The following is a 15,856-nucleotide window of genomic DNA, read 5'->3' as shown; positions in this document are numbered from 1 at the left end:
ATAATGTTCCCTAAAGGAATCATATATAAACTGAATAGAAGTGGTCCTAACACAGAACCTTGTGGGACTCTGTGAAACTTTGGTATGTACGGAGGATTCATCATTGATATGAACAAACTGAGATCGATCTAAAAAATAGGACTTAAACCAGCTTAAGGCGGTTCTTTTGATGCCAATATGATGTTCCAGTCTCGGTAAAAGAATTTGATGGTCAATGGTGTCGAATGCAGCGCTGAGATCTAACAAAACAAGTACAGAGATGAGTCCTTTGTCTGAAGCCATTAGGAGGTCATTTGTAACTTTGACTAGTGCAGTCTCTGTGCTATGATGCACTCTAAATCCTGAATGAAAATCCTCAAATAAACTGTTCTTATGGAGAAAGTCACGCAGCTGATTGGCTACAGCTTTCTCAAGTGTCAAAAGTATTGTAATTATTGTATTCTACAGTATCTGTAAATTATTGTGTTTCTCCTATGTTCTTTAATATCTACAGATGTGACAATGATTTCAGCATAAAACATCCTTTATCGTGACTTTTTTCATTTCATTTCATGAAGCACTGCAACACCTGATGTCCTTAGAATCCACTGTGACAGCAGCAACATGGTGGAGATCGGCAGCTTCAGGCTGGTCAACATGAGGACGACCTTCACAAGCTTAATCTGTACAACACTTCATGTGTTCCTCCCTCAACTAAAGATGACCTGCAACTGTTTACAGTTGGTAGTCATTGCAAAGTATCATGGATAATATTGAGTCAATTTCTATATCCATTATGGTTGGTAAAATTAACACTGTTATCACAACAATGTTCATCTTTTACTTTGGATAAAAACAGTGTTTTGTTTTGTTTTTTACCGTAAAATACTGATATTTTGTTCATCTCTATTATTGCATATTATTATGCTCTTGTTGTTTTCATTCATGTAAATACACTGGTGTGATGCCTTGGTATATGTTTGCTTGCTTTTTGGTATATGTCTATTTTGGAGTTACTAACTCCACCAGCCGCCACTGCTGCAATTGGAGAACAGCAAAAAACATTCTGAAAATGTGTTGGAGAAATATTGTAAAAATGTGCTGTAGTTCTAAAGAAAGAAACCTCAAATTGAAAATAATGTTTGCAGAGATTTGAATTCCAAAACATTTTAAAACATGCCTAGCAAGGTCTTCAAAACTTAGAATTTGCGAGACAGGAGATGTGGTTGACCTCTTGGTCAGCTATTTATCAGAGTGAGAGAAGCTTGGTGAGAGACACAAAGTGAACTGTCTTAAAGAAACACTTGATAGTGGTGAGTGGTTATCATGTGAAGGAGGTAAATCTGTGACAAAGTCAAGGCCAATATTTGATCATGGGCAACTAGGCACAGAGACACAAGTCACCAGGCGGATGGGAGGCCTTCCATGAGGCACAGACAGTGCAGGCTGAAACACAGGTGCAGCAGTTAAGAAGACAGAGTCGATCCTTCTCATGAATTCAAAGGAAAACCCTGTTTCCATCATTTCATCCTTTAACCCAGATTATAACGATTTTCTAATCCTGTCCGTGGCCTAATTTTGCCTTCATAGCTTGAGGGAAACTCTGTTGACGATGTGTGATGTCAGGGTAATGTTAGTAAATGATTACCCACGTCATAACTACCAGGGGGTTTTCTGCTGGTGGGGTGACTAGTCCTTCACATGTGCACACACATGAATTATCTTTGCCTCTGTCTCGCTTTCTCTGTCAGAGCCCTACATGAACAGTGTGGTGACGCACCACGTGTCACATGATATCAGTCCTCCACTGCTGCTGTTTTATTTGCTGTATGTGCAGACTAGATAAACCAACGTTTGCTGGTATGAATCACACTGTTGTTTGCAATATGTCTTCTTGAGTTATTTGTATGCTGACCAGTGGCAGCAGAACATACATGGAAGCATGGAAGAGTGAACGCTTTCTGCTGTAATTGTGTAACATTTGTCAAGTCATTTTCCTATTGGTATCAAAATCAGATGTCTGGCATCATCATCTTCCATCTAAAGCAATCTTCCTTACACGGTTGCATTGTGTGCCTCCAGGGCCATGAAAATACCTCATCAAAGGTCTGGGAAGTGCATGCTAGTATTAACACCAGACTTAATGGTGTTGTAAAGATGGAATATGAAACATTAATGCAAGATAATGATTATATAAAGGAAATAATTCATATTACTGATATGATGTGAAAGATTAAGGGGAGCATGATTCTGTATACTTCTCTTCCTTCCAGTGGTAAAATATGTGCTTTAATTGCTTTAGTTTCTGAAAAATGAATAGATGATAATAAAAGTAAAAACTGTCCTTCGTGACAGCTCAAATTCACTCCTCATTTTCATATGTTATAAGCTTTATGTTGCCTGCAGCCTCATTTCTTGGAGAGTGTGGTAATGAAGCACATTGTTTTACTTCCACTTAATACTGGCCTATCATGTCATGTGAGTGAGTGAGTGAGAGCAGTGGTGGTCTCTTTTCTTCATAGTTTTTGGTTCCTCTTGCTGAGGGTTAGGTGCAGAAGATGTTGCTTCTTATCAAGCCTATTAAGCTATTCAAATATTTTGATTGATTGTTTGATTGAGAGTGAATGAGGAGAGGGAACATCATTCATGAGGACCAAGGACTGTATATAAATATGGATGATATGACTGCTCCCCAACAGTAATCAAAAAGTGTCTCCACCTGATGGCTGGCTGCAGTATGCATCATAAATCCAGTTTTCTCCATTTTAAAGAAAGATGTATGAACCAAACTAAAAAGTCAACGTACACAGCAAGTAACATTTTCTCAAAGACTCACATTCGATCAAGTTTAAAGTTTTAATTAGCTATTTGATGCTGTAAAGCTGGGGGAAACTAAATTGATTGACAACTGAAACCGACTCACGATTGGTTGAGTGCGTGTATCAGTGAAACCTCGCTATTGCGGCTCCGTCCCATGACTGCTACTTTGCAGACTCCAAATGTGCAAGATGGTAGCCTTCGTATCTGTGATATTTTGGCTTCAATTCTGGACTGTGGGAGGAAGTTGAGATGCATCATCCATACTGTATATACAGTCTATGGTGAGGCAATGAGTCAGAGAAACTAATGTTACATTCTAAAACACAAATAAACAAACACACAAAATGTATTTAAAAACTTTAACATCTCTTCATGTCTGGGATTGAAGCCGGAATACCAAGGTGTTTCCCAAGGTGGCACAGGTCTGAGAGGTCAACAGGCTCATATGCAGACTTAATGGTGTGTGGACCTTTAGATATAAATAGGTAGGCTGACTGGTGAAGTGACTGGTTAGTCTACTTCCTAATGCTGTTGTGACAGAATATTTTAATCGTTTTTTTTAAATGTTGTGTTAAAATTGTTGTAATCTGTAAACATGACATGCAGTCATGATCAGACTACACCATCATCACTCTCATTATAGTGCACATGGACGCACACCCAGAACCGACAGTTATCCCCCAGATTGCCCCTGACAGCAGGCATTTATATCAAACATTCAGCTGAACAGCGATAACCCGGTGTAATCAGGATACGCAACCATATGGAGCTGGAGTGTTTTCCGCAGCTGTGGAAAGCTGGGATGCTGTTGCTCCCAATGACTGTATAAAAATATATAAAACTGATTATCATGCTGTGGTTGTCAATTGATACAAAATATATTTTACGTTCCATTTAAAATGCTCTATGTGCTTGGTCTGTTTTCAAATAGCAAACCTAATATTCCAGTATCTGTAATTCATTTCTACCTTAGGTATCCAGCATCTGTGCAGAACTAGTTTATTGTAGTTTGAGGTGGGATTTAGAATTACATCTGTTGTATTTTAACAAAGTCTGGGATTGTGACAGATGGTGTTTGGAGAAATTGACTTGCTGTGATGTTTTAATTGCATTGCTGTTTAATCTGTTTTATCAACTTTGTTTCTGAGCTCAGAGTCTATTTTAAATTCCAAGATTTCGTTGTTGTTCATGGTGAAACTTTTTTGTGGTTTATAAAGTAAACTTAAAAATCATCAACAAAGTCTTTACACTTTCTTACTTCAGGGAAAACCCCACAAAACCCACGTTTGTGTGTGCTTGTTCAGGTTAAGTACACAAGGTCCAGGGATACAGTGGATAGCTTCAAAGGGGACCAACAGGCCATGAACAATGGTGTCACCACTGAGTGGAAGAAAGCCATGGTGGAGTGGGTACAGTGTGAGGAGAACTTCAGTATTTACAACATTGATTAGAATAAACAATTTGTAACATAATGGAAAGTAAATGAATTAATTATTGTCAATAATGGCAGCTATCTATAATGGAGTATCTGAGTAAGTATATTGTTTATCAAGCAGTCTTGTTGTAATCATAGTCCACGATCGGCCGCCATCTCGATCATTGTTAGCACCACTATCTACAATCAGATGCCAATACGATCACCATCAGCCAGCACGATACTGGATCCCCCATTTTGATCATTTAGTTTAAATAAATCAAATCTCACAAACACATTTCCAATCAAACCAGTGAAGACAGGGGCAGCCATGATTTAACATGCTGATATCGAGAAATGATATCCATTTCCCTGACAAATCTCTGTCTAGTTGTCTGTTTATTTATTAATTTCTGTGTACTTGCGTGTTTCACTTTGTTTTCTGTCACTATGTGTTTTATGTATTTATAAGCTTGTGCATTTCTACAGCATCTGTGACTCACAGGCAAACAAGACAGCAGGTGGTGTGTGATGTAATATGGGGCACATATAAGTCTGATGTCTGTCTGCAGGATCTACCTGAGGAGGAAACAAAACTGGGGAACAGGAGGCAACTCACTTGCAAACTGGACCTCATGGGTTTAGTGTTTCGAGATGTCGAACTATGCATGCTGAAACTTCTCTCTGGGTTTTAAAGAGTGCACCAGTTGAAACATTTTCTTCATGGCATGTCTTTGAGAAACTGAAGCTGGAAATATTTTTAGGACCATTTTTGTTGATACTAAGTGAATTCTTTGGGCTTTGAAGAACACAATAGTCGTGCACCTCCGGATTGGTAAGCAGAGGATGTCATCATCAAGGTCCAAGCTGCCACTACTCCTGTTTGGGCTCCTCCTGTGCAGCTCCTTTGCTCCTCTCCCAGTTATCAGCGGCAAGAGACAAACCATACAGAGTGCTGTGTCATTGGTTCAGTCTAGCAGCCGCTCCTTGGACAAGAGGGAGGTGACAGCCAGAGATGGAGAATACCTGCTGGGCATAAAAAGACAGAGAAAGCTTTACTGTAATGTTGGCATCGGCTTCCACATCCAAGTCTTACCAAACGGGAAGATCACAGGCGTGCATAATGAAAACAGATACAGTAAGTCATTGTCATTACCTGTTGAAGTCTATGTAAAGTATGCAAATAACTGTGGAACTAGTCATAATCAGCTTGTGCATACATTTACAAAGTTATAAAAAAAGCAAAACTCAAGACTTTTTATTTAAATGAAGATGTATCTCCACTTTTAATTAATAAGGAATTCATTATCAGCATTATGCCTACAAATGCCCATTTTCAACAACTAGTGCGGTGTCAGTTCTACTCATGCCAAACATCTGGAATGCTTTCAAAGATCTCTGTTCCCTTTCCATAATGTGAATAATAAATGTGTATCTATATTTTAAGGATGATTCTTCTTTGATAAACTTTACTTCAGAATTATTCTTTGTCATTAGTGAGTCCTACTCAAACAGGTCTACATGGCACAATGTCACTTTTATATTGCTTGAATGTTGGACGTTGTGTGCAAAGGTTTTTATATATAGTCTGTGGTGCAAGGTGAAGTTAGAAAACTTTGCATTCATCCAACATGGTTTATCTGCAGTGAAGCTGTTCCATGATCGACCATATTCTGTTAAATGAAAATGAAGTTTCTCTTCACTAATTACTGTTGACATGTGTGGCTGATTGACTTGGCTGGTGCGATATGCCCTACTGAAAGCTGTAGCGTGTGAACTCAAAAAGCAGCCATGATTTCTATGAAATTTAACTTTAGAAAACATTAATAATTACTTACTGTACTTATATCTATACATACAATAAAAGTGAATTGATGTTATCATTCATATAGTTTTATTTGCCCCCACCACCACCTTGATGTCACCAATACAATGGCCATTGTCAATGCTTGATTATTCACACACCCATTATCAATTTTATTAGTTGTAGTTGTGTTCCTTATACTTATGCCAGCCTTTGTGTCTCTTTATGGTTTTTAGCAGAGAGTGATCTAGTGTTCATATTCACATTAATATTCTAAGTGATACGGTACTGAGTGGCATTCTGACTGTGGTGTACTGAAAAGTAAAAAAATTAACCAGCAGACAGTCATTTATTGTAAACAAGTTAACCAAGTTTTAGTTTTAAATAATGCAACATAGATGACAATAGTTGTGCATAAGGTTCAGAAAACTTATAAAAATGTTTTTAGAAATTTGAAATGTATTCTTCTTCTTTTCCTTTTATCTGCACCAAAGGCATATGTCCTTTTTTATGACATTGCTTAAATATTATACTGGTGCCTTTTCCTTTGACTAACGGATTAAACCAGTAGTATTAATTTGCCATTCATTTAAAGTGAGATTGCATTTTTGTATGATTGCCACCACTGAATAAATAATATCCTATAATATTATATAATTTTTTTTAAATCTATCTTTCTCATTGGGCATTGGGGGCCCTCTAGTGGCCATGGGGGCCCAACGCACCTGCTTAGTTTGCTTATGCATCAGGCTGGCTCTGAAAATTATTTTTAAGTTCACTGCATGTTGTAAGTTCATGTCTTTATTAAGTAATTTATATTTGATCCAGTTGGTTTAGTTTTCCAATTGTTAATTGGGGAGTGCACTAAAAAATCTTGTATGGCATAGGTATGTCCTATCATCATCACCTACTTGGGCTGTTTCTACCTATACTTGAAAATAGTTAGGACGTAGATGTGACTGCGTCTGATATCGGCTTGTTGTCAGTTATCAATTAATCAATCATATTGTATTTGTATAGCCATATTCACTAATCACAATTTGTCTCATAGAGCCTAAGAGTCAACAAGAGTGAGGAAAACTACCAAGAAAAAACTTTTAACAGGAGAAAAAGGATGTAGAACTTCAGTGAGCATTGTGAGGGATCCCTCTCCCAGGACGGACACAAGTGCAATAGAGAACATCAGCAAAATAACAGTATTTACAGCATTGATTAGAAGAAACACTTTGTAACATAATTGAAAAGTGTGTCAAAGTGTTTGTACATAAGAAAATGTCTGATAGAGGTGAAGGGAGCGGCAATGACAAATGAATTGTCAGTAACAGTTTTCTTGTGCCACATCAGTAATCTGCTAAATGAAAGTTCTTCATCACAAACTGGTACAGTTTGGATACAGTTACACTGTGTTTGGTTCTGGCAACTCCACAGCATCAACCTGGCTGCATTTCTTTCTGACTAAGGTTGCAACTTTTTAACCAGTTGCTCACTCAATATAAATATTTGGGCACCAAACTCAGCTGAAGAGCATTACTTGTATCAAAGAGCATTTTGTCCTTATTTGTCCATATTTTTGTAATTTCAAATTGTCTCATGGGCCACACACAGCCTGTCAAACATTTTCCATCCCTGCTTTTAAGAGTAAAACTTAGGCTCCAAGCATCTCTGCTGAGACTCTGATTATACGTTGTTTGGGTGCTTCCCACTTTTCCTGTTCAAATAATTACAGCACGTATATAATAAGTATTTGTTTTCCATTTATTTTAGCTTTTTCTTTTTGATGAACGCTATATGTTACTTATCATGGTTATGTTTCATCCCAGCCCTTCTAGAAATTTCCACTGTGGAGAGAGGAGTGGTGACCATGTTTGGAATGAGGAGTGGTTTCTTCGTTGCCATGAGCGACAAAGGCAAACTCTATGGCTCGGTAAGAACTGATCAGCAATTGCTAAGTTGATGACAAGCTGTGTGAAGTGAACTAAGAGGCATTTTTGGACAATTTTAACCAGTGCATTGACTCTGTCAGATGAGGAACCCTATCTGCACACTTTGTATTGTAGCACAGATGAGCTTCAATTTAACAAAACTGAGAGGCTCAGGAGATTGAGCCAGTCATCCGTTGAACAGAAGGTCAGTGGTTTGATTCATGTCTCCTTTATTCCGCAAGTGTTCTTGGGCAAGCAAGTGTAAAACAGTGTGAGTGGCCACCAATAGCCATTGGTGATGAACGTTCACTGAGGTTTGGAATGTATATATCATTATCACTCATTTAAGGGTTTCTCAAAATGCTAAAAACTATTCTTTAAAATCACTTTAATATCTAAGTTTAAGATTCAGACTTAAAATATCCAAAGAGAAGTTAATAATAATCATATTACATTTCAATAAATAAATAAACGTATATGCATATTAGAACAATTGAAAGTTTTATATATATATATATATATATATATATATGAGGCTATTGAACAAACACCATGCCAAAACCATCGTCTTTCACAACAAAAGATTTTAAGTACACCTGACCACTGACTCACATGGCCATTGAATCAGGAGCTTCTTATCCCTTCAGATAGCAATCCATTTAAACACTGAATCAGCAGGTGTACCAGGAGTCTTCTCTATATCCCAATGCTCATTCTATGCAGATGACACCCAGCTGTATTTATCTATGAAGCCTGAACTTTTCACTACTACATAAAGAAAAAACTGAAGTTGTTGCACTTGACCCTAAACACCTCAGAGAAATGTTGTCGGACTAGATAGTTACCTTGGATGGCATTAGTTTGGCCCTGACCTCTACTGTAAGGAACCTAAGAGTTCATTTTTGACAATGACATGTAATTTGAGTTGTACATAACACAATTCTGTAGGACAGCCTAATGTAATTCTTTTTTTCACAACATGTCCCAGGTATCTGTGAAAAAAACTCCAGTTGATCCATAATGCTGCAGCATGAGTACTGACAGAAAGTAATTGTGAGGAAAACACTACCACCACCAGGGATTGGGTTGCCACCTTAGGCCAACAGCACCTGTCCAACAAGGAGAGAGAGAGAGTTAAAAAGTGTGAGACATAAGTGGTGCTGACAAAAATCTATATTGAAAATGAAATAACAAAAGAAAACAAATTCAGGAATATGCCAAATAACACAAGTAAATAACAACACAAAACGCTTATTTAATTAATAACACAAATCAAAGAAAGATCATTTTAATTCATTTCAACATTCACACAAAAAATAAATTGAAGGTGAATTAATAAAGCTAACGATTGATATAATGCATGTCCTTTGAAAGGTTGGTCCAACGGATATCCAAAAAGAGCCAGAGAGAGCCAAAGAGCCAGAATAGCAGAGGAATCCAGGGAGTGGTGGCCAATGAGGGTCCAAATAATAAACCAGGGCCTCTAGAAAAAGGCACATAACAGGTTTTGTCAAATGGAATAAATTGCTTACGTTTTTTAGAGCCCAACCACACAGCCTCACAGGCTGCAGCTTGATCACACTGCAGCAATAAAATGCACGACAATAATAAGCTGTGAACCAAGCAACAGACCATAAAGACGAGCAGATAAGGTTGGGCAAGATGTTCTGCAGGCTAGGATAAATATAAATAATTTGTAGTCTACATTGATAACACTGTGTGTTTATCTTTTTCTTCCTTAGAAATAATTGAAATAATTGCCTCCCTCTAAGAGGGTGGAATTTCTGCAATCACCAGCACTTTTAAAGTGACAACGGTTTTCTTTTCTGTGTCCTCTGGTGGAGGGTTCATTACTTCATGTTGCAGCTGACCATCAGAAGCACAAGCCTGAAGAAATCTTTTTTATGGGAAAGACTTCATTTGATCCTGACAATCAGCTACAAATATACACTTCATATTTCCTCCATCTCCTGGGTGACTTACATCTTCACCCCATCATACAGTCTCCCAGTTTGACTTCTGTATTCCTCGAAGTTGCAGTTCTTAGAAAAAAGAGAGGGTCCCAGCACTTACTTGGGATTTTTTGCATTATCCTCACTTGACTCCATGCAGTCCTGCACAAGAAAATACACTGGAATTCCACTCGAAATCTCAACTATATTATTAAAATCAGGCTTCTTAGGCAATCCCTCTTGAAAACACTCCTCTCTACAAGTGTCAAGTTTTGAGTTTTTATTTGTCATTTGTAACTTAAAACAGGGTCAACTGTACAATGAAAAGAGCGGGACAAGAAGGACAGGTCAGCTCAGCAGTGAAATAATAGTTAAAATTGAAATGAAAACAAATTCAAACAGTTAATATGAAAAGACAAATACAATACTATCAAATAAATATACATTCAGGGATGAAAGACGAGTGTAAACTGTATAGGAATATGAAAGTATAAGTTAATGCAAATTTCCCTGAATAAGTCTGTAAACAGACATGCAGAGGTAATCGACCTATGAGTTTACAAATGTGATGGTCTGGTGAAAAATTAAACTAAATTAACTGTTGTTAAGTATGGTGGTGTATACAGCCTTGCTCCTGTTTGCCAGATGAGTGTTACCAAGTAACCTGAAGCTGCTGACTCTCTCAATCTCAACATCATCAATGCGGATGGGGGTTGCCCACCCACCTTTCGTCTGTAGTCCACAATCATCTTCTCCGTTTTGCTGACATTGAGAGAGAGGTTGTTTTCCTTGCACCAGCTGGTCAGTGATGTCACCTCCTCTCTGTAGGCTGTCTTGTCGTTGTCCTTGATCAGGCCCAAGAAGGTCATGTCATCAGCAAACTTAATGATGATGTTGGAGCTGTGCTTGGGAGCACAGTCGTGGGTGAACAGGGAATACAGGAAGGGGCTAAGCACGCTGCTCAGAGGTGCGCACATTTTGAGGATCAGCTGTGAGGAGGTTTGGCTGCCACTTCTCACAACCTGGCGCATGATGATCAGGAAGTCAGGTATCCAACTGTAGATGGAAGTCTCCAGGCCAAGATCAATGAGATTTAAGGGTTTTGAGGAAATAATGGTGGGAAACAAATGGTCTAAAAAGATCATCACAGTGTACTGTGACAACAGATCCATTGCATATGTTTGCATTGTAGAAATAATATAGTTAATGCAGAGCCTCACCCTGGTTTCACTTAAGCACCATTTCCTATTTGAAGTCTTATACATCCCACAAAACACCATTGTTGATTCGACGTCTTGCTCCTTGTTCCAGAAATTCAGACCATCTCAGTCATAAGTTAAACACCAGTTCGTAATTTAGCAGTTACTCATCCAGTTACTCATCAAACTACAGTGTATGAACAGATGTAGGGGGCTCAATTGAAGTGGGGGAATGTAGCCATAGTCATTTTTCTGTGTAAGTATATTGTCACAACTTCTGTGGTAAGGGTCCAACAGCACCTTTCACTGATGTTATATTTCAATGCAGCAATGACATCTATGCCAAGCCATGCTTTGAATAATCACATGTAGCTCTCAAATGGTTCCTCAGAGGAAAGCATTACATGGTATCATTGTCTTGATGATGTGTATATTTCTCAAGTTCACATAAACAGCAGTAAGAGCCCAAAGCCCCTTATTTAATCAGCTCACTATATTTGTTTTTCTTCTTCTATCATTTACTCATTATGCCTATTTACAACCACATGTGAAAAAAATATTTTCTCAATTTGTAACTACAGTAAAGTCAGTTTCTGTTTTCAACATCATTCCTTTTTATGTTCTATGTCATGAAACACTTCATTGTTAAAGCATTGCGGCAAACAAAATGAACATTGTGCTTTTACTTTGTAGCTCAAGAGGAAGAGATCATATGAAGGTTATTCCATGATTTAGATTAGCACCCTCAATATCCCTCGATATCTGAATAAATTATCAGATTATCAAAATTATTTGGTGGGCCAGATAATATTGCTGGTGGGCTTGTTTTGGCATATGGGCTTCCACTTGCCAAACACTGCTGGAGGTTATTCAAAGAAGACCTGTTCAGCTCAGTCTGCCTGTTAAAGGTACAGTGTGTAGAATTTAGTGACATCTAGTGTTGAGGTTACATGTTGCAGCTGAACACCCTTTACCTCACCCTGTCCTTCCAAACATGAAAAAGAAACTGTGGTAACCTTTAATTGTCATAAAAACTCAAAAGATGTTTAGTTTGTCCAGTCTGGACTAATGTAAAAAACATGGCAGCCTCCGTGGAGAGGGTCCCCTCCATGTAAATATAACATATTTAAATATAAAGGGTCTTTTATGGGGTAAAGAAAACTACAATTCATACAATTTAGATGAAATATTGGGGTTCAGGCCCAGAAAGTACTGCACCCACAGACCTGGGTGCGATGCTCACTGTGTAGTGCGGTTGCATCTCCTGAGCCATCTCTCGTCTCAGAACAGAAATAAACCTTGTTTTCAGAATTAATAGGCTATACTTGGACAGAAACCTTTAATGAAAAGTTGTAGCAGTAAAACTATGGATCGTGTGACATATTTAATATATTAACACAATCTAAAGATGGGTAAAAAATGTTAGTGTTATCTTTTGCTGTATTGACCAAATATTCTTTGTGTGCTCCCCTGTTCAGCATTTCAATGCATTTAAAACAATTATAGTATGCACTGAAACTTGTCAAATTTGCATATGAGTGCTCTTCAGTGTGCGTAGATTCTGTTCATACATAAGAACAAATCTCACATAAGAAAACATTGGTGAGTGTCAGAGTCTTCATAAAAACTATGTGGGTTTTTAGAAGAAACTTTGTCTTAAAGGTCCAGTGTGTAAGATTTAGGTGAAAGGGAACTATTGACAGACATTTGATGTAGAATAATCCTCATGATGTTTTCACTAGTTCATTTCATCTAAATTGTATGAATTGTAGTTTTCTTTACCCCAGAAAAGGCCCTTTATATTTAAATACTTTATATTTACATGGAGGGAACCCTCTCTACGGAGACCGCCATGTTTTTTACATTAGTCCAGAGTCCAGGTAGATAGATTTGACCTCTAATTCTAAAATCTTTACAACACTATATTTTTGTCAAATCTTTCAGGAGTTAATTCTGCTGAATGTCTATTACTAAGGTTGTAGTGAGTGGTGGTCAATGGTACTGGTCTTAATTATATTGAAACATGTTGTTACACCCTCATGTATGTGAATGGGCTGGGGGAAAAGTACACATTACAGTATATTGTAGTGCAGTTCAACATCAATCTCAACCTCAATAATAAGCATAGATGAAATGATAACTGAATTATTACCTCTTGTCATATTAAATCGCATTTGTTTTTATAGAACCTCATGAAGTTACCACTGACTGTGTGGATGGAGTGTATTTATAAGTATTTATTATAGAAGAGGTCATTATATAGAGCTAAAATAACCACATACTCTGCCAATCCAATGCCATACTCTTTTTTGAAGCAAACTACTTATTTCTCTCACAAATCCCTTTATTTGCATCATTCGTTTCTACATATGTCAAGTCACTGTCAGTAAATTCACGTATAGTTATGGAACCATGTCCCAACTCAGAGCATTGCAACATAACATACCTACACTGTGAGATTTGCGTTGGGGTTGTTGGCTTTTTTTTAATTTCAATCAAAATAAATTGAATGTGTGGTTAACAAGAGATAAGGAAACACATTAAATAATCAACCCCAAGGAGCAGTAAAATGTTAATTGATCACTAATGACTTTTCTCCAAATGCCTTAAAGAAACAGTGTTTACATCCAACTAAGATAAAATGTGAAAATGGAAGTGGCATCTTACAAATATTCACAAAGTAAATTAAAGAAAAACAGGAAACTCATTTGAGTTACGACAGCAGTGATAAATAACTGTTTCCTGGTGTGCTTCTCTCTTTATCCTCCTCAGGGCCACTACAATGATGAATGCAAGTTTAAGGAGAAGCTCCTGGCCAACAATTATAATGCCTATGAATCTGCTGCTCACCCTGGCATGTACATAGGCCTCAGCAAGACTGGCAAAACCAAGAGAGGCAACCGTGTCACCACCAACATGACTACGACACACTTCCTTCCCAGGATATGAATAGAAAGATCAATATTCAATCCAGATAAACTCAACTCAACAGACACAGATACAACGCTACACAAATTCAATACAGTGCTGTAGGTATTGTTTGCATGAACTATTACCAACCAGAGAAGTTCACTCAGATGGACATATACAAAATCATCAGTATGAACATTACTATCTGAAAAACTGGTCTCTTTACTATATTCATGTGTAGCACCAGGCAATACATTAAATGTGTGTCTCGATTCACATCTGCCATTTTCTGATGATTCTTGCACATGGTGTTTGGGGCTATTGCTCCATCCACCAAACAAACAATTAAGATCTACATCAGGTCTTATTCCTGATCATACATTTGGTTCCAAATTGTTGCTGTAGAGTGAATGTGATTGTATTATCACATGCCTCACACATGGTGTGAGAATAGTTTTTCCATCCACTCTTTAATACATACGATTTTAAACCCAAAATCTGCATATGAAGAATCCAAAGGTCATCTAGGTAGTTGATGCAATGTTAGAGACCTAATTCAGAGTAAAGATAATGCAGACTGTTTGTTTTAACCCCAGTTTTCAGTTGTCCATCTCACATGTCCGTTCATTTTTCTTGTGGTTTATTTGTAACTACAACCAGAAGAGAATTTAAAACTTAAAGTCCATTTTCTTCTGTTTTGTGTGCGTATTTACAATGAATGCTTACTGGGCTTTGACAAATTATTAAACAATGGTGACCCCACAAAAGTGCTATTGCTGAACGCATCTTTTGCAGACACTGATGGAGCACTTAAGCAGTGACTATTTGCAGTTCTAGTTGGTGAGTCAGAGAGCTAAAGAACTAGCCAGATGATTCAATAACTGTCAGTTTCTAATAAAGACAGTGAGTTCACAGTGTTTATTAAAGAGCTGTACCTTTACCATAGGAGTGTAATAAGATGAAAGGTATGTCTGGAAAGCCTGAAATCTCTTCAGCCATTGAGGTAACACAAGTCTGTCTGTCAGTTGTGATCACTTGATTTCTTTTAAAATAAACCGGATATATAAAGCCTGATGGTTCAGATTAATATTTGAGGGCACATAAATAAATGTCCAGTAGGTAATGGTTATCATCTTTTAATCTGTGGGCTATTCACAATCAACAGTGACCAGAGCCATTTATGATTGGAGGAAAAATCCTATTGTATTGTTGCCTGAGATTTTTCTCATCAAACATGAGATGGTTTTCACTGTAGGTCACTAACAATTCTTTTCATTATAAATCAACTGTTTTTCACAATAAATATTGAAAGTCTTTAAATGTCTTGTCCTTATGTTTGAGGAGCTCGAACCAGAGAAGGTTTGGCATTTTTGCTTCTTGAAAAAATCACTTGATTTTAATAGGAATTATTTTTGGCTGGAACAACAGTCTGGGTTTCAGTATAGTATAGAATAGTATAGTATCATATGTGCACTATACTATGCACTATACTATATGCAGGGTCAAGGTCTTTTTAAACCACTCAATCTTCTTTGCAAGTTTGAATATTGCCAACAAAGAATTGATAACAAATATGAAAAATACTACTACTAAAATAAGCAGTGTGATTATTTTCATAATTAAGTGGAGTGTACACATTGTTTCATAGTGTTATCAGTCCAATGATGTCATATACAGAACCAATACTTTTACTTTAAGAAATTTTGCTGATAATATTCTTACTTGATATTAGAAGATTTTTTATTATATATTGTTTTACCTGTTTTGGTTACAAGTTTAGGAAAATATAACATTATAATTAAAGCTGCATGTAACATGAACTTCCTGATTTTAATTGTATATCTCATAATCTTATG

At 37.2% G+C, this 15,856-nt stretch overlaps 1 protein-coding gene across 1 annotated transcript; it reads left to right on the top strand.

The window, feature by feature from the left end:
• The first annotated feature begins 4,926 nt into the window (after positions 1-4,926).
• Positions 4,927-15,320, top strand: LOC109624838 (fibroblast growth factor 4-like). The gene is made up of 3 exons (XM_020079758.2): positions 4,927-5,351; positions 7,838-7,941; positions 13,863-15,320. Exons 1-3 carry the CDS (start codon positions 5,060-5,062, stop codon positions 14,037-14,039), a joined length of 573 nt encoding a protein of 190 aa, XP_019935317.1. The 5' UTR covers positions 4,927-5,059; the 3' UTR covers positions 14,040-15,320.
• Positions 15,321-15,856: the final 536 nt, after the last annotated feature.

Source organism: Paralichthys olivaceus, chromosome 9 (assembly GCF_024713975.1).
Source record: "Paralichthys olivaceus isolate ysfri-2021 chromosome 9, ASM2471397v2, whole genome shotgun sequence".
Lineage (NCBI taxonomy): Eukaryota > Metazoa > Chordata > Actinopteri > Pleuronectiformes > Paralichthyidae > Paralichthys > Paralichthys olivaceus.
This window is presented reverse-complemented; position numbering and strand designations above follow the sequence as displayed.